At 38.4% G+C, this 20078-nt stretch overlaps 1 protein-coding gene across 4 annotated transcripts in view; it reads right to left on the bottom strand.

Moving 5' to 3' along the window:
• Positions 1-20078, bottom strand: part of mon2 (MON2 homolog, regulator of endosome-to-Golgi trafficking) — a 65768-nt gene that overhangs the window by 6656 nt on the left and 39034 nt on the right. The window contains exons 20-30 of one of the 4 annotated variants that reach the window (XM_041795134.1): positions 19871-19972; positions 17497-17499; positions 14999-15109; positions 11511-11686; positions 11237-11399; positions 10322-10615; positions 8137-8335; positions 4562-5205; positions 3439-3582; positions 1302-1319; positions 685-813 (exon numbers count right to left, since the gene is read on the bottom strand). In XM_041795134.1, coding sequence (XP_041651068.1) covers positions 685-813; positions 1302-1319; positions 3439-3582; positions 4562-5205; positions 8137-8335; positions 10322-10615; positions 11237-11399; positions 11511-11686; positions 14999-15109; positions 17497-17499; positions 19871-19972 — 1983 coding nt within the window. The remainder of the gene's footprint in view (positions 1-684; positions 814-1301; positions 1320-3438; positions 3583-4561; positions 5206-8136; positions 8336-10321; positions 10616-11236; positions 11400-11510; positions 11687-14998; positions 15110-17496; positions 17500-19870; positions 19973-20078) is intronic. The other 3 variants (XM_041795136.1, XM_041795135.1, XM_041795137.1) reach the window with 3 other exon arrangements.

Genomic DNA, 20078 nt, shown 5'->3' with positions numbered 1-20078 from the left:
TATAAATCAATGTTGCTGCTAATCATTGATGTATCCAAGGCTGTAATAATTCAACATAAGAGAAAATGTACTTTGCATGTAGCGTGTCGAAAATAATAAATGTTTCTGGGCCGCTGCACCTAAAGGTACCGCCCCTTGTAGCTGATTGGTCCTGTCACTTTCTAACCAGGCCCAAATGGTTCAGACGGGAACTTTGCAAGATGGATTCGCCAGTGAGAAACACAGAAACAGGCGTATCCATCTCTTTTGCAAGGCTAGCTACTTTGCAGATGAAGCCGCACAGCAAAGGAGAACTCCAGATACAGGGCATGATGTGTTTAAGCATGGAGAGTTGCCACCAAAAGGCCATGTTTTGTGCTTTTACAACCATGACAAGCATTCAAAATGTGAAAATAAAACACTCAAGCTACTTTTGTGTCCAGGAAGTAGTGAAATATTCAGGCAATAAAAGAAAAAGGTAATTTGACTGAGCTCAGTAGAACTAGCCTCTTAACTTAGTGCAAGACTCCTCTCGCCTCTTGTCTCCCATTGCTCCCATTGTTTTATCTGACGTGACTACTCTTTTTAAAAGCAAGGTTAAAAAGCTAGACTTTGAAGGTATGTATTGAGTTTACCTTTAAAAATACTGACATTCTGATTATTGTTGCAGCAGAAACTATGCAGAATCTTTCCTGGTAAAATTACCTTGATGATGTTTTGCAGAACCTTCTCATTGATGACCGCTTTGTGGCACGCCGTTTTATGATACAGGTCAACCACCACCTCCAAGGAGCGCTCAGCAAAGGGCACATAGTTTAAGGCAACCCACTCTGCCTGCAGGATTAAAAAGAGAAAAAAACACAGAACATCAAGCAATTTAAAAACGATCGTCTTTTTGATTTTGGCGGAGCCACATTGAAAGCAATCTTTAAAGACACACTTTGTATGAGCATTTTCAAACAATCTTAAAGATACAGGGGCAGCTTCAGGTTTTGTTAGACGTATTAGCGCACCAAGCACATTTGATGCTCCAAAGTGTGTCTTTAAGAAATAAAACGAAACCACACGTGTGCATATGAACACCAAAAATCACAAAAATCAACTGAAATAAATCAAACTGCACAGGGACTGTGCACACAGAGGCATAACCACCAGTTAGTGGCAGGCAGAGAGGGGGAGCATGGAGTGAGTGAGAGACGCAGATGAGACGTGAGAGCCTACCGTGCGGCATGACATCTTGTCTACCGCACAGGATAGGTTGTCACCTTTCAGCACAGCTTAGTAACACTAAAGAGGGGGCTGAAGGAGTTGACAGAACTCACCGGTGCAAACAGCTGGATCTAAAATGGTTATCCAGTGAGTAGTCCCGAGAAACAAGATGAGAGAGGATACCGTAATTAAATTAGTGTTGTGACTTTGAGTCTGTTTAAAGGATTCAATCATCAGGACTGAATTGGCAATATATCACATGTATGTGCTACGATTACAGCCTGCTTAGAATATTTATCTGGACTACTGTCTTGTCCCTGTATACAGACACAGCAGGGGAATCAGTTTATTGAGAGGAGCATGTCTGCCTCAGCTACAGTAGATGAGATATGCTCCCTTTCAGCTAGTTACTGTGGACAGACTTTAAATCCATGTGCATGTCATACGCTCTCTATATTTTCCCGGTATGATAAGTAATTATGCTGTTTGACCCCCTGGGTCATGCTGTGGAGCATGTACAGAATTCCTAGTCCAGTCTGGTGTAACTGAGGTGTATACATGAAAGCGTGCATTAATATCAAACGACATTATTTAGATGCAACAGTCTAACCATGAGACATTCAATTTAGTATGATTTAAGTAGTATTAACATGTTTAAATACATTTAAAAAATAGTTTTTTAGTATCACTAATACAACCACAACCTTTTTTAACTGCATGTAAATGTACTGGCTCACTGCAAGCACCACAGACATAAAAGAGTGAATCTAAAGACCCTTGAGTAAAGTCAATACGGCAATAAGAAACACCTAGTACATCTGTTTGGCAGGGTGGACTTTTTGGTACTTTTATCAGTTTGAACAGATTCAGGTTGAAAAACCTGCCCAGTATCAGGCTGAATATGAACCCCACATGCAGGACATGCAGACTGTCCGTCAGGATTCAAGCCAGGAAATGTTTAGCTGTTAAATTCTACAACCCCCAAATACAAATAAGTTCGCACGTTGTGTAAAATGTAGATAAAAACAGAATGTGATGAACAGTAAAACTATGTGTTTCAACCGAAACAGCACAAAGACAACACATGAAATGGTAAACTGACAAATATATTTTTTTTCTGTCAAAATTAAATGCCATTATTTTAATTTGGTGCAAACCAAACAGTTAAAGAAGTAAGGTCAGGGTCATGCTTACCACTCTGTGGCATCACTTGTTCTTCTAACAAAATTTTGAATTGTTTTTGGAACTAAGGAGACCAGTTTGTGTCATCTAAAGGTGTATTTATGTTCCATTTTTGCTTGATATGCAGTTCATCTATTTAACAGGTTGAAGCTTTCTTTATCATATTTTATGTTGCAGACAGGCCATTTTACATAGGTGGAAATAAACTAATTACATTTACTCAAATTACTGTAATTGAATAGTTCTTTGGGTGCTTGTACTCTTTTGAGTATATTTTGAAATCAGTTCTTTTGCTTCTGCTTTAAGTGCGTTTTAACCAGAGCAACTGTACAATCGTCGTGTACTTTTTTTAATCTCTGCCATTTCATCACCAAGACTCTTTGACTTTGTAACATGTGTTCAGGGATTGTCTTGTTGAAATAAGCAAGGCCTTTCTTGAAAAAGTAGAAGTCTATTCAACAGCCTTTACTGCTCTAAAACCAGTTCACATATTTAAGAAAATTACCACATTGTGCTTTTATTTACATTTACACAAGGTCCCAACTTTTTTGAATTTGGGGTTTTAAGTGCAACAAGACCAGGTTGCCTGTACCAAGGGAATAAGACCAATCCTTCCCTTAAAGGCAAAGCACATGCTGTATTTTTAAGAAACACAAGTAGGAAAGCCCCTGACATCAAAACAATGTTGTGATGAATAAATTGATTCATTTGATGAAGATCACTGGGTCCACTCCAAATTAATAGTTTCAGATGTTTATGTTTTGGCTGCCAGCAGGATGAAGCATGACCCAGGAAACATGGAGAAGAAAATGACTTGGGGCAGCTAATGAAGGTCTGAAAGAACCTTTTATACTCTTAATGGAACAAAAAAGGGGCTTCATAAGAAGTACACCTAAAGGGGACGGGGGGAGGATCAAAAAAGAGGGATGATCTTATTAAGAATGGCAGAAGAGAAAAGGGCAATGAATAAAAATCTACAACTCAGATTTTTATGAAACAAACAGTAAAAAGACACAAATCCCAAATAAAAAACAAGCAGTGCTGCAGCCAAGTTTCATTTCCCCCCACCTGGTTGTATTTGGCATTGGCCACGTGTTTGGTTTCCATCCTGCCGTACTGAGGAGGCTTGCAGGAGAACTCCACGAAGAGTAGCAGCTGTTCAAAGATGGCCGGGTACATGACCTGCAGGTTCTCCGGGCCCACACAGATGGCCTGCAGCAGGGAGGGAAGAGAGGAACAAACACTGCTGACATCCACCACAGGACTGCACATTGCATAATTTAACAGACTGACACATTGTTTCCTCCACTGAGTGGAGACAGCAAGAAAAGAAATGTCTTTTTGGCTGACAAAAAGAATACGAGTCTGCGTCTCTAAGGATCAAAGCAGTTCTGTCAAGATGGAGTTACTGGGTCAAGTCAAACCTTCAGTGCAGGAACACAGAAAATAGATTTAGTCCAATTTATAAAAAAATATAGATAAGTAAAATAAAAGCACTGAGACCTGAGATGATACATTTGAGTCACAATGACTTCAAATAGAAAACTGATTAGAAAAGTTTTGATGATCTATGGTATAATTTAATAGAAATGCATCAAAAGAGAGGATTTTATATATGAAGATCAGTTTTGAACTGGCCGAAATTTTGTTCTGCCTTAAACTTCAAAAGTCTTAGTACAATAACCCGATATAAGCTGATATTTACAGTTGATATATTGTTTGTAAATATTGGTAAAAATTTTCATTTCTGCTGACACTTTTAGATCTAATATCTGCTAATGCTAATATAGTGATAACATGAGATTATGCATCCCTAATTAGAATAAACAACTAAATAAGCACAAGGATTGCTCAATCATAAAGCTGCTGATTTGACGAGATACAGTGCCTTCAGAAAGTATTAGGACCCCCTTCACCTTTTTCAGTTTGTTATGTTGCACCATGATGCTGTAGTTTAAATTCATTTTTTATTCTCATCAATCCACACTCAGCACCCCATGACAATGTCAAAACAGAATTTTAGATTTTTGTGCAAATTTATGAAAAAAGACAACCCCTGAAATACCATTATGACATAAGTATTCAGACCCTTTACAAAAACACCTGGCTTTCATGAAGTTTTTTGCTGTTAAGACTGTTAGGTTGCCCAATTTTTATCTCCCCAGTCATATACAGTATTTTCTTTGCCCACCTTTTGCAGAACATCCAGAGCGGTGAGCACTGCCTCCTGCAGGCTGGTGAGCACTGCTTCGGTATAGGAGGGGAGGATGAAAGGCGAGGCGTCACTGCTGATGGGCACAGAGACGGCCCCATGGAGGATGACCCCCAGTTTCTTCAAGTCCTCCATGCTGAAGTTGGCCTTTATGTGCTGGTACAGAGCTGGGAAAATCTGGATTAGCGCTGTGAGGAAGGGCTGGCTGGGAATAAAGGAGAGCTTCTCTGTCAGGCCACTAGGTGGCCTCGTGCTGTCCGTTCCGGTTCTGTACCATGTATTCCACGCTGACCACCACAGCGCGGAGTCCTCTAAGGCTGACTCCTCCCCTGGGGGAGGGGCTTGCATCTCTGCGCCATTGTACCGTGTCAACCGCTCAACTAGCGAGTCTGAACGTACCAGAGGTCTGCCGGGACCAGACGCTGACAGGGGGTCGATAAGCACTGGGGGCACGCCCATAGCAGCGAGTGCATCACCTGCTTTATCAGAGTCTTTAACAGGAGTGACGATCTGTAGGATTTCTTGAAAGCTCTTGAGAGCAGCCAGAGAGACCTCATTGTTTTTACTGAGAGCAGCAGACTGAATGTGGTTCAGCAGCACCTCCCAGGCCTCGAAGAAATCACCTGCAGACACAGAGCAAAATGACGGGAGACTGTGAGACTGCCAATTAACAGCATGTGTTAACTGTAATTAAAATGTGACATTAGCACTTTGATATGTGAAAACAACATGAGGTAACTAACAGAGGTTCAGAGAGGCTACATGGGGAGAGTTATCACCAGAACTGCTGGTGTATCACTTTGCTAACATTTTCTGTTAATGAACTTTAGCAATATAAATAAGAGCTTATTTTCGATGCTACTTAACCACCCTAGGATTCCCATCATATAACCATGTTACTATTCCATTTTTCCCTCTCTGTTATCAAACCTAATTTCCTTTCAACCTACATCATCTTAAACTACAGAAGCCCTGAGCAGACATGCAATTGTGCATATAATACTGTTATTTCCTGTATGACAAGTAATTTTCGCTTATTTTCCTCAAAATCGTAACTGATTTATATTGTGTCCTCAGAGCTGCTAAAGCAGCAAACATAAAACAGATTTATCTTCCCCCTTTAGTGCCCATAGAAAGTATTCACCCCCTTGGATGTTTCACCATTTAATTGATTTTATAAATCGATCATAGTCAATAAACTAGGGTTATTTGAAGAAACAAAACCCCCCAAAACCTGCTGTGAAGTCAAAGTGAAAACAAATCTCTACAAAGTAATGTCAAAAAAAAAACATGCAATGTAAATTAACTGCATAAATATTCATTCCCTTTAAAGTGATAAACCTAATTCATAAGAAGTCCATTTAATTGGTGCTAGTAGTCTCACAATGAGTGAAATGGGGATCATCTCAGTGCAGTTAATGTGTCTAATGTGTCTAAAGTGATTGTGGTACAAAGACACCTTTGTCTGGAAGGTCTAGTCATTGGCTAATCAGTATTCCTGGCTACCATTACACCATGAAGACAAAAGAAAACTACCAGAGAAAAGGTTATTGACAAGTAAAAGTAAATCTGCCTAGATCCTCACAAACTGAGTTATCATGCAAGAAGGTGACTATTGAAAGAGGCCACAAAGACACCAATGACCCGGGTTCTTCACCAGTCAAAGGTTTATGGGGGAGTAGCGAAGAGGAAGTCACTGTTGAAGAAATCTCAGACTAAATTTCAATTAGAGTTAATCATGGCATGTGGGAGACTCCATGGCCAAGAGGAAGAAAAGTTCTTCTGTCTGATGAGACCAAAATGGGGCTTTTTGGCCATCAGATAAGATGCTATTTTTGGTTGACACAAAACACTGCACATCACCAAAAACACACTATCCACTGTATCCACTGTATCCACTGTAAAACACAGTTGTGGCAGCATCATGTTGTGGGGAGGTTTGTAAAGGTAGAAGTTAAAATGAATGCAGCAAACTGTAAGAAAATCCTGGTAGACAATCTTATTCAGTCTGCAAGAGAACTCAAGAACTATCTTGGGAGACGATTTATTTTCCAGCTAAACAATGGGCAGGAGCATACAGCATACTTGTTGTCTTCAAACAATGGTTTAAAGACAACAAGGTGAATGTTATGGAGTGGCCGAGTCAAAGCCCAGACCTCAATCTAATAGAGAACTTGTGGCTGGACTTGAAAAGGGCTGTTTACTGTTGATCCCCATGCAACAAACATCCAAGGGGGTAAATACTTTTAACAGGCACTGTATAGTGACCAGCTTACTGTTCAGTTTTCTAAACTGTTGAAAAATCATGCCATTTTTACAAGAAAACAAACTTTGATATGCCAAGAGAACATGGAAAAGTCAAGATCTTGAGAAAACAACAAAAATGTTACATTTACAGGAAAACAGAGCACTGTGAAACCAAGAACATGTCATTCAAGTATGAAAGTAGAATAACTCTAAATGAACTTCATCTTATATACCAAATTTTACGGTCACCATAAAGTTTGGATGCATGTCCAGATAGGGCCTCTCTAGTACACAACTACCTCATATCTCTTATGAGTAAAAAAAAACCCAACATATTCTTTTTTTGTTAAACAGCTGTCCTCAACCTATCCTGTTTAGACACTATCACTGCTGTGTGGCTCCACTTAAACTGTTAAAACATAAACAAAGACATACAGGGGGTGATGTTTTGCTAAAGATAGTGATTAGTAATGGTAAAGCCAGGCCCCAACTGTCAGCTGCAGCAATAATACATTCATGTTGGAAGCACAGCACAACATACTGTGGGGACTTCTGTCTTAAGGCAGTGAATAACACTTAATTCCCAGCTGAATTTAAGGAGGACTAATTATACTTGTCATTACATCTTGGCACTGACTTTAAGCTGTGTAGGAGGCATATCCGATAATTGTATTGGTATCAGTTCAATTCTAATCCAACACAGTTATATCACGTTGCCAGCAACACTTTTATTGTATCTAGGATGTATGTAGGAAGAGCAGCATCTCTCTAAATTAATTTATGTGATGTAGGCCAGTAATGTGTTGTATATTGTGAGTCACCTCTTGTAATTTGGCACCGCTTAAATGCTCAGAGGGGTGAGAGCAGTTTATGATGACCTCATGTTTTATCAGTCACATCTCTGTGGAATATAAATCCTCTCTGCATAGAGCTAAACATTACTAAATGTGTGGTAATACTGCAGGAACAGGTGGACCTTTGCTATAGATTTCATCATTTTATTTTTAATGTTTAAAATCTGCAGCAGCTCTAGCTATGAGTCACAGTCTACCTTATGTAAAACACTGCCAGATTTAGTGGTTAAGTGCATATTAAAGTCGACTCCCATGACTCCCATTTCTCCTGGACAATTCAAGTCAATTATCTCCAACCACTCGATCTCTGTATTAAACTGTTTTCTCAGAGTATTGCTCTTTTTGGTTGGTATAACTGAACACCTTTTTATATCTTGACATCCCTGTAAATTAGGGAAATGTGAATGATTTCCAAGGCTTAATTAAAGATTGATGATGATTATGATGACTCACCTAACTGCTGAAGGAGATATCGCCTTGTATTGAAGATGCGAGCCACCCCAGCTAGCGTCAGCACCCATGTCTCTGCCCACTGCTTCTCTGCCGTGTCTCGTGAGTGGTGGATGAGGATGTTCCCGCCACCAGACTCGATTTTTTCCTTGTCAGCTGTGGTGGACGATGTCCTGACACAGTCCAGCAGTTGGAACAGTACCTGGTGGTAACAATGAGATGGTTCAAACAGCAGCACACACTGGAATCCTGCAATATGTATATGAGAGAGCTTTGAAGACTGTCTCTAAATGTGTCTTTCTCTTGATCACATTTTTATCAGTTAACATTGCATGAACTATAACCCTTAATATCAGATTTATGTTCCACTTTAACATGCACAGGACTTGAGTAATGTCTGCTTATGCTGCGTGTGGTCTAATTTTCAACACTGTAAGAATTTATATTGAAGATTTTGCTCTTAACGTATATCTACATGCACAACAGTACAGTTTTACATGACTCATAGGGTTCATGGGTTTTTTTGTATATTTTATCCCTGTCATTTATTTTTGATATTTAGTCCCCTGACAATGGAAGTACTGGCATTCACTAGTTTTCTAATTTTAGGTTCCTTGTGCCTTTGCCAAAAACCTACTGAGAAATATTCTTTGTATGTGTAGATGTACTCAGCAATAAACAAACGTGATCTGATTCTTGAGTGTAGTTTGTAAGACATTGCCCAAAGCAGTGTTAATTTCGTCGACTAAAACTATGACTAGAAATGTTTGTCAACAGCCTTTTATTCCATGACCAAAACTAGAATAAAAATAGATCTGTGATAATTAAAAACAGACTAAAAGTAATTTTAGTTTTTATCAAGGTGATTAAAACTGGACTAAAATGTCATGTAGTTTTTGTTGGTAATTTAAAATCTGTGATATTTCTCCTCTGTGGGTTAATCTGTCATAAAACAATTCATCTGTAGCTCTTCTGCCTCTCAGCTGTAGAAAGCAGGACCCCAGGTTTGGCAGAGTGCACAGAACACACTACCATGACTTGGTACCAGATTTAGGCAAGAAAATAAATGCTTTGACTGAAAGTAAAAACTAAAATGTAAGGACTACAACTAGACTTAAATGTTTTAGAGTTTTCGTCGACTAAAACTAAAAAGGGTAGAAATGACTAAAATGTAACTAAAACTGAAAGACATTTCATCTAAAGACTAAGACTAAAATTAAAAATAGCTGACAAAATTAACACTGCTGGGATTGTCCCTATATTATCAGAAAGTGGGAAAAGTATTAGGGCCTTTTATGCAACATTTGCACTCCTTTTGTCAGCATTTGCATTTACATATTGGTTGTTTTGGTTTGTTTCCCTATTTTGTTTTTTTTGTTTTTGCATCCATCCATTATAAAATACAACACACAATTACGTACGGGCAATAAAGATCGACATATGGACAATATGAAATGGCATAATCTTGTTATGTAGCAACAGGCTGACAAAATTTGAAAAAGTGAGGAAGGTCTGAATACTCTCAGAATGCACTATACACTTTTGAGTCCCTGACATGTGGTTAGACAAATTTATTTATTTGCCTCCATCCTACTTGTGCTGTAAATTTGTGTGGTGTAATTGTGTAAGTGCAGGTCAATCCTGTATCTTTGGGTTGGTTTCCATCTGCAGGTGTTTCTTTGGTTTCTATGTTGCCATCAAAAATACAGTTTTAACAAATAACATGCAAAAAAAGTATTGAATTTGGTAGAAAATTTGCAATATTTAACTGATAAACTCTATAAGGCCTACAGTGTAAAACAACTTTCTCTTAATCTTAAATCTCTCTCTATTATTGATTTTATTGTAGTATTTGTTGTATCGAATGAAGTACTTTATCTGCCTTTTGAGACTGCCCTATTTTATATTTTGTAAATTTTTAGCTGGATTTATTCTTGTTGACCTTTTGAATTTTGCTTTTTGTACAACACTTTTAATTATCCTGATATTCCCAGAGTCCCTGCTTTTTCTTTACTGTTAAAGCATTTTATAAAAACCCATTTTTAAAGGTGCATTATAAATAGTTGTTAGCGTTATGTAAAACACCTTTCTTTTTTAGAATAAGTCTCTTCCCTTCATCAGTAATCTACATGCAGCAGGGCCTCCTTCTGTAAAATCAAATAACAATAACTAAGTCCTGTATTCTAACCTTCCAGACAACAATATGCCACGTTGGCTGCTGCAGCAGTGTCCCGTGGGCAGCAATGGTGGAGAATAACGTCTGCCCAGCACTTTTTCGCACAGCGGGCCGTGGGTCGACGCACAGCTCGCCCAGCTTGGCGTACAGGCACAACCACAGGCAGTCGAAGGGAGGGGCCGGGTGGAAGGGCCTGTTCAGGGTCTCTCCTTTCTCCTTGGCCTGCTTCTGCTGAGCCTCTTCCTCCCTCTCCAGCTCCTGTGTGATTGCTTCGCCCCTTTGGAAGAAGTAGTCCGAAATGTTCCACTGTGGGTGAAAAAAAAAGAGGAAGAGGGGGTAGGGAGTGTGGAGAGTAAGGCTGGTAAAATGCTTCTGGCAGTTTTGCTATCCTATTACCATAAAGTAATCTCACAGGAACTGCCACACTCCAAGGGAAGTAATCCTGTAAACCACAGATCAATATCGGGTTTTGCATGTCCTGAATACTGTATAAAATATCTGTGAGATGTCAGCAGAGTGGTTAAGTGCAGTTAAATTAGATAAAATAAAGCAAAACAAGGGATTATGTTTTACTATAAGGATGTAACCATATTAACCATACTATATTTCAGCTTTAAAAGTATTGTAAAAGACAAGTCTGCAACCTGTCACTCCCTGACATGAGCTGATTTAAACTACTCAGCATCTATGACGAGGCATTTCTGTTATTCCATGTTCCTTCATGACTACAAAACCTGATATTTTTTTAATGTATTCCTGCATCCTCTTTATAATGACACATATATACAAACATTAGAAGTGATTCAAAACCTTGTAGACCAGCTGGTTAAATGATTGTTAGCATTTCTGCAGATAGCAGAAAATGAACCACCTGCAGGAACTTTTGCTAAGCATGAAGACAAAATGACAACTCTTCTGTTCTCTCACCAGCAGGCCAATGGAGGTAAGGCTGATGTTAAGCTCCTGGTTCTGTAGTCCAAAGCTGCCAGCTACATCCACTACAATCTGGAGGCACATGCAAGGCATTGTGGGTAGGAAGTCTGTCACCACCAACTGCAGGCACTGGAAGGCTGTTCTGATCAATGACTCCCTGGAGGGAGAAAAAGACACATGACAACAGAAATGGAGGATAAATTTGTCTTTAACAATAAAACTACTTGAAGTCAGAGCTGACGATTAGGTCTCCACCCCCTCCTCTTACCCCTGATCATTGCGAATGGCTCCTATGACACCTAACACGAGGGGCCAGCCGGGCCCCAGGCTGTCTCCCTGGCTCTGGAGGATCTGAAGGACGCTCTCCAGCTGTTTCTGCCGGATGTCTGCGTGCAGCACATTAGATAACTCCTTCAGGGGGTTCAGCAACAGAAGCTGCAGCCGCTGGGGGATGAAAATGAAGGAAGATGGTAACCAATTTGTTAGATGACAGACAATTATCTATGAGGATTGACTTATCACTTTCTAAATGCTGCATTAAAATACTACTTGGTTCATGTGTACATTCACATGTATGTGTTTAGCACTTCCAGTCACCTGCCTATATAAATTTTTTTATATTTTTATTTACTTAGAATAAGCCTTTTGTTCACACATAGGGAGGATCCTTGGACTTTTGCATTTTTCTGCAGTCTGTAGTTTTTTAATTCCACCAGTTGCCACATTTAACATCAGAAGTGAGAACTGCAATCTAGAATCTGACTGTTAGATGTTGCTAATATTCTCCAATTTAACACACTCCACCTCTAAATATACCTTTAAGAGATTTTTTCCTGTATATATACATATACACAGTGCTTAACAAATTTATTAGACCACCTGTTGTATTAGTCTCACAGACCATCCAGCATCATGAAGTGCTTTAATGCAGACTCTTTCAATTTCAGTGAGCTCTCCACGTTTTACCATTTTGAACAGGAATGAGGAATTTCAAACTGAATTCACCCAAATTTGAGCCGGCTCACTGGGCTTCTCTGAGAAGTCAGAAATTAATCAAGCATGACATTCAACCACTAAAACTATTTTTTTCTAAAACCAATGCTGTTAATTTAGGGCAGCTAACATTACTTTGGGTGGTGGTCTAATAAATTTGTTAAGCACTGTATATATAATGATAATTCTTTTATTTTTTGTGAATGGCAGTTGATTTTTTTTGGCTAATTGTCAATTGCCAACAATTTTCAAAACTACTTCAGAGTAAGGCATTTTCCTTGTAAACATAAAACTAGGGTAGATATTATTTTTGTGTTTAATAACAAACTTGTCAAATTTAAGTCTATGTTTTTAGATCTAATACCATGAAAGCATGCTGACATCAAGCTGAAATTTTTAATTGGGATTGAAAATCTAAGCTTTTACCGAAATGCAAAAAACTGCAGTTCCTCAACTGTCCACTTGAGTGTGGCTACAAAAGCCCCAGAAGGCCCAATAAGACCCATGTTAAAATGCCCATTCTTACCTCAGAAATTAACAGGTTTACAGCGTGGTGCAAAAAATCAGCTTTGTCTGAGTTGATCATTCATTTATTGATACACACTGTGTAGGAGTGAATATTTTACATGTTATGATTTTATCAATCCCAAGAGTTGTGCATAATTAGGGATGTTGTTGACAGGCAGCTGGGCGCATTTCAGTTTCCTGCTAATAAGCTGAGGGTCCACCTCAGCTCCACCTCTTTTTTGAGTACAGTTCGAAATTAGTACTTTTCCACTTAAGTTGTACTTTACTTTTAATTGAGTACAATATTCTTGTACCTTATCACTTCAGTTAACTACACAGTAGCACAGAGAGAGAGACTGATTCCACATCACATCCTCAGACAGCAAACACTGGAGTGTTGATATTTCAGGGTAAACAATCAGAGTTGATTTTCACTCAGTGTAATTTTGACTCCATTCTGAGTGAAATGGTCTCCAGTGTTGGAGTTATTTGACAGTGTCCATCTGACAATGATAGTTCAACTCTGTAAAAAGCCAACCTAAGCTACACTCACTGGCATTTCAAGCCTGGGGGTATGTGTGGATGGAGCTCACCATCATGCTCTAGAGTGCTGTTTAGTTGTATTTGAATGTTGCCTGTAGTTCAGTGATTCCTGCTGGGGTTCTTTTGGTCATGTTTCCAGTGGACTGTTGCTGCTTTTGTTGTCTGACACATTTGCATCATGCATGAAGCTATGCACTGAGTTTTTTACCAGTAAGGAAAGATCTCATTTTACTGTACAGCAACTCAGTAGCTACTCGGTGCTCACAGTAAACTTTAAGTGGCATACTTTTTTTTTTTACTTGAGCAGATTTTTAGACCAGTATTTTTATTTATATTTACATAGCTTTTAACTAGAGTAACATAACTTTTACTTGAGTACAATAGTTGTGTACTTTTTCCACCTCTGTTAGACGCCTTTTTTAATATGCCGATCGCTATAGTTAGACTTTAAAAGTGCACTTTATTGGTTGACGCTGCTGAGACTATGCCTGTATTGCATACAGTCAATGAGGGACACACATAAGAAAGTGTTTTTGTCGGGTTTTTTTTAAACAGTACACTTTATATTTTATGTTGTTATGCAATTATGTCTTTTATTTGTATGTTTACACACTTTTCTGTTTGTATGTATTATTTCAGTGATGCTCGAGTGTTTTATTGCATGCCCTTGTCAAACAGTCATGGCATTGTACCGCCCTTCTGTATGACCACAGGATAAATAGCTTTCATAATTTTTGTTAACTCCTTTGTGGACATATACAAGAAAATAAAATCAACACTCTCACACCTTTGACATCACTAAAATTTGTAGAAAATATTAATCTAAATGAAAGCGTTTTAATAATTGAACTTTCAACATCTCCGAGTCTAATCTGTTTTTTTTTTTTAATACATTTTTCCTTTTTCTTACATTTTGCATTAAGAGATGGTTGGATGCACTCTGATTACGCAACATCATGCAATGATAAAAGCTGGCCTACAGGTCACTGGAGGCTTTGAAGAAGTCCATCCTTGGCATTTCTACAGGACAGCCATCATTTGTGTGTCTCTGTGCTGTTCTATTAACCTCCACAGTCAGTTCTCCTGGCCTGCTTTTGATTCGCTCTGTGCCGTTCCCTTTATCTCTCTGACTGAGGTGAAGGTCACGGCCTGTGTGTTTGTGAATGACAAGAGTAAGTGACTGTGACATTTATGTTTTCCACATTTTAAGCATTTGGCACTCTCCTATCTGTTATGATATGTGCACTGCAACAGTGGAGAAGATTTTTCAAATGTCAGCCATCATAAACAATCCATTTTAAGTAGTGATGCACCCACTGAATAAAATACTTACCAGTACCTACAGTGTTTATATCAGATAGAGCAGCTAGGAGCAACAGCATGGTCAAAGAAATATTTGGTGCATATTTCTCCATAAATACAACCTTATTTATCTATTGCAATCATGAAAAACTAATCCAACCATGTTTTTAATACTGACTACATTACTGAATTAATGGAAAAAATTACATGAAACAAAACAGCAAAACAAATAAGCTAAAACAGGCACAATTCATATATCCAAACAGTCTACTAAGCCTATTTTTGGGGGTAGATTTTGTTTCTTGTATGTATGTTTATTTTTCAGCGTCTAACATTCGTTCTGTTTTGTTTACCGCGGTTTGATTGATTTGTGTTCTATTGTGTGTTGCTGTGGATAAATGTGTTACCTACCTGATTTTGGGCCAGAGGAGGGTCATGCTTGTATGCCAAACCAGCTTTGATAAGCGCCGTCAACGCCTCCGCCCCCCACTCTCTCATCCTGGAGTTCGGGTGCTGGCAGACCTGCAGGACACATCACAGAGACACACAAATGCAGACACATGCAAGCGATGACAGATCTGATACAGAGGCTGTTTAGAGCTCCCGGCAGTGGTCACCGTGGGTGGGTGTGAAACGAGTGGGTGAAATAAACTAGAAATTGTGTGATAGAAACTGGGACCCCCTGTGATAGCAAGATATGCTGTGATAGACAGTGTAATCATGGAGGCCAGGACAATACAGATACACATGGAGAGGCTAGGCTCGAAGGAGAAACATAGTACACTAGTTTGGTACATAGTGTTTAAAAATATGCTTTTCTGTTCTTTTGAAAAATGTAAATAAATCCACTTCAATATATACTGTCAAACATATTTTTACATATATGACATTAAGTATTGCTAGAGACGTCATAACTTTGCATTCCTTTATGTAAAGGCATAAAAAGAGATTACTACGAAGATGCTAGGGTTATTAAATATTTGTGCTTCAACACTTTTTGATGCCACTTACTTAAAAGATACAACACAGTTATTACCATTATCTAGTAATATAGAAATGTACCAAAATTCAAACAACCTTCATTTCTTCAGTTGCATTTTTTAACTTAAGTTGCCACATTCAAGAGAATGTTATAACTGGTGCATAGGACTTTGTGCAAAGGAAACCTTTGGACAACTCCTTAACACAATGCAGCTGTACTGCTTTAGAGCCCAGATAATCCATGTGTATATATTAAATCATTAGGATTCAGCATTCCTGTATGACAATCAATACCAAACATTTTCAATACTAATCTTTATAAGAATGCATCTTTACATTTAAACATAAAAAAGATGATTTTATTTTCACATTTAAACATATAAAAGCACTGAATTTGATTCTGAAGCCTGTAGAGAGAAATAAGCAGCTTTAAATCTGAGAGTTAGACCCTGTTTATACCTTGCATTAACACCCCTTTTGGACATCTAGATACCAAGTGGTAATCCTTATTGCTGGTGTGGACACACCTCAATGTGTACCAAAGAAGATTAGATATCCAATAGCTCAGACTTCATCCGTTTTGGTAGTGTAAATGCGACACGTACTAGCACACATTAAAGACTGCCTGTTCAACTGATGCAGACTACTAGTAAGCAAGAAGTTTGTCTTATTTACAACTGTCTGGTCTCGCTGGTCACTTGAAATAAGTTGCAATTTTTTACCCAACTAGTAGCTCATAAGATTTATTGACTAAGTAGAAAAGAATTATTTCCTTTTAAGCATGTTCATGATAAAATAAGGGGAAAAGCTGTTAGAGATGCACAGCCAGCCTTCTAGCTTGTGTCTTGGTATCCCTGCATGCTGTGTACACTGGAGCCACTTGCAATAAGAAGGAATAGAGGTGAAATAGTGGTAAGCTAAGAAGCCAATAGTGCCTCTTCAACAACTTTTCACCCCCATTTCTCATAAACATGCTTTTAAAGGAAATGGTGCTATACTGTTCAAAATGGGAGATAAGCTTATGGCCACAGCTGCCATAAATTTGTCTTTCATTTGGTTTTCTGATGTTTCTCTTGTCCCTCTCTGTCCCTACCCTTCCATCTAGACCTTCCCAATCCCAGTGCAGCTTTGGCAGAGAGCTGTCAACATGAGTCTGGTCTGCAACAGTCCTGCCCCTTAGGGGGAAGATTTATGCCACCACTGTTACCAGGATAAATACTGGTAGTACAGTGCTCATGGTGATTAATGCTTGTCTTTATCATAATAGGGTTTAGTCCTTATCATAATATTAATGATTAAAACTAGTCTATTAGAACTGGCAACAGATCATACAACAGAGAGTACAGTCTTGATCTGTCCACTTTGTAAAGTTCTTAAAATAACTTCAGTTATGAATTGGCACAATGCAAAGACTAACTAATTGACTATTTAGGATGATTAACCTAGCAGGGTGCAATTTGTTCAAAATGACTCCTCAATTCAAGACAAGTGACCAGCCAAGCTGGACAGCGCAAACAAGCTATGTTGAGCCTGAGAGCCATGGAAATATTTTTCAGGCAAGTGACTTCCAATTGCAGGCTATCATTGGAGATGTATTGTTAATGCAAAGTGTGAACAAAGTGCAGTCAACCTGGTATCTGATTACCCAGTGTGGAGGTTAATGCAAATGCAAACATACAGGGTGTTCAGTACACTTGATGTAGACAGCTTCAGATTGGTCCTTTGCGATGATCAGAATGCAATTTATAAGACACATTTCTGCACAACAATATTAGCTGAAGGAAAGCACTGCAGACACATTTTAACATAGCGACCTCTCAGCTTCAACATGTCGATGCCAGACTGAGAGCGAGAGAGAGAACAGACTGGGAAAATAAAGAAATACAGAGGAAAGTGAATGATTTATGAAGGAGATAATCTGAGCTTACCTTCTGCAAAACAGACAGGAGTGCAAAAGAGAGGGGAGATAGACAAAGAAATGAGAAGAAAACCTCTAAAAACACACCCTTACATAGATTCAAAAGGAGGATCATTTTAGAGATCAAAAAGTGGAGTCATTTTGTTTTCTCATGAGTTTACATGATCATGCAACGTTTTGTTTGAGCTTAAATGACAATCTACATTTATAACTTTGTCTCTTTAAGATGCAACCAGGTCATACAAAAACCACATATGTAGTCAACATTGAAAAGATTGAAGAAAAGAATAAAAAGGCTCCTAAAGGTAAAAAAAAAAATAACTGCTTATTGTGACCTCCCTTTGCACAATGAAAACCCAGAGAGTTTTTAGAGAGACTATCATTAACATTTCTTAACTATTCTTCCAGAGCATTTCACCATTTCTTTATTTTTTTGACAATCTTTAATTTCTTTTTTCTCCTTATTTCCAGGCCATCCCTTACAGCTCTGTAATTTTCAGGTCTGGATTCTGTATTCTGTACACCACCTCATCACTGTCAGTGTTTTACCAGCAGCATTCCTCTCCAAATATGATTTCACTATACGTGGAAGTCATGGTGAATTACTATAACATTGTTTAAATGACAAATTGTTGGTGGCCTAAGATTTTTTCACAACACTGAATATTGCTTTACACACAAACCTTGTGACCCAAGTGTCCCTGAAAATGGATCCATCAATTCAGCACATGCTTCATTGGGCATGGATCTACCGTTCAAGTTTTATTTTTAAATGATTCTAAACCTAGACGTACACTGTGCAATTTTCAGCTGATTCAGCTACAGATATTGAATCACATGACTCACTCGGAAGTTAGGCCAGTGTTCAGTCTGGTGGTGCGTTGTTTGTCATGCAGTGTACAGGGTCGACAACAGCCCAACCAGATGGATTCTTGGCATGTTTGATATTTTGGTTGTATGACTGCACATGCTACCTCAGTGAGAGCAGAACCATGAGCAGAATCATCAACTCTGGGGCATTTTTTCCTTTGTAAACTGTCAGACAGCATCTTAAACCACCATGAAAACAACAGCAATACCTTTTTGATGTGCCTTTCCTGACTATAATAAAGAAAATAGATGAGCAGGGAATAGACCTCTAGCTGACACAGAATAGGTCTATTTGTTATTATTTAGCTGCTAGCTGTGTTTGCTTGTACGGGAGATATATGACAAACAGTTTGTCGCTGTTTGTAGTTTGAAGTGTAAAAGTGAAAAAACAGATCTGGCTTCAACCTCTTAAAGGAAACTCCATTGACATTTTTCACAGTCTGTCTTTCTTTCACTTAAACAGTGCGAGAACTCATGTTGTACAAACCATCTGACCGGATGGTGTACACATAAACTGTGAACAATGGTTGTGCGTTGTAAATGACTCAGTCACACAGTGAGAGCTGACATTTAACCGCAATTCTTATAAAGTTGGCTTGAAATTGCACAGCGTACACAGTGTAGAATACCTGATTTTCTAATATTTTGCATTATAAAACATTCTAATAAGTATATTTCCTCTTTTAAATGTAATGAGGTTTCACAAATCTCTGGGCAAAATCTTTATTATGTGTACTCAATCATGGGGAAAAATCTGCTATTAATAGTGCAAACACAGCAAGCTTAATAAAAATGAATATTAGTATAAATACTTTATGCTGATCAGTGAAAATGCTACAAGTCACTGCCTAGCCACAATGCAAGAACAAAGAGAAAAGTTAAAACTCTCATATACATATACTCACATTTATAAAATGAAAATCTACCTTTCATAACATCAAATTCTTCCAGAGCTTATTTAATCTTATATCTCCTTCAGGACTAAACTACTGAATTTGAGCTCTGTGTAAATACTGCAGCTTATTGTAACAATTAAATGTCATACAAATATCTTGAGCATTGCGTGTATGGAAAAATAGTACTATTATAGCCTTGTTCTTGGGTAAAAGATTAGCAGTAGGGGGCAATTTTGACATTCTTTAAGGGAACAAACACTGTTATTTTAAGACTTTGGGCCCAAATTTTCCATGACATTTCTAAATTAGATAATCAGATTGAAAAAACTGACCTATTAAGTTTTACAAGCATTTTCAGCTGACATTAACACGCACAGTTTCCTGATATAACATTTATTCTCACTGAAAGCAAAAAAAGTGATACATACTCTACCACTTAAGTTATTTCAAGTATAAATCTGTTGGACATCTGACAAAATAATTACACATTCACGAATGGGATCTTTTATCTTTCAGCAAGCATGGATTAAATGGTTGCCAGGGTTTTAGAGAGAAGCTCTTTATCTAAATCATGCTCTATGACCAGCAGCTTTGAATCGTAGCTTTGATAGATGTTACCTCTAGTAAGTGGCCTGTCAGTGGTCTCCACAGGATCTCTATACGGTCCATGTTGACAAGGCCAGTCTCCAGCAGCTTGGCCACGGCGAACAGAGATGGCTCCTTAAACCACAACAAGAAAAGAAAGTCTAAAACCAGGACACTTTGTGCTCTGATTCTGCTACATACACTAATTCAAAGGGTTATATCTTATAGGCAAATTGTTTAA

Source organism: Cheilinus undulatus, linkage group 9 (assembly GCF_018320785.1).
Source record: "Cheilinus undulatus linkage group 9, ASM1832078v1, whole genome shotgun sequence".
NCBI lineage: Eukaryota > Metazoa > Chordata > Actinopteri > Labriformes > Labridae > Cheilinus > Cheilinus undulatus.
The sequence above is the reverse complement of the archived record's forward strand: the minus strand, read 5'-3'. Positions and strand labels throughout refer to the sequence as shown.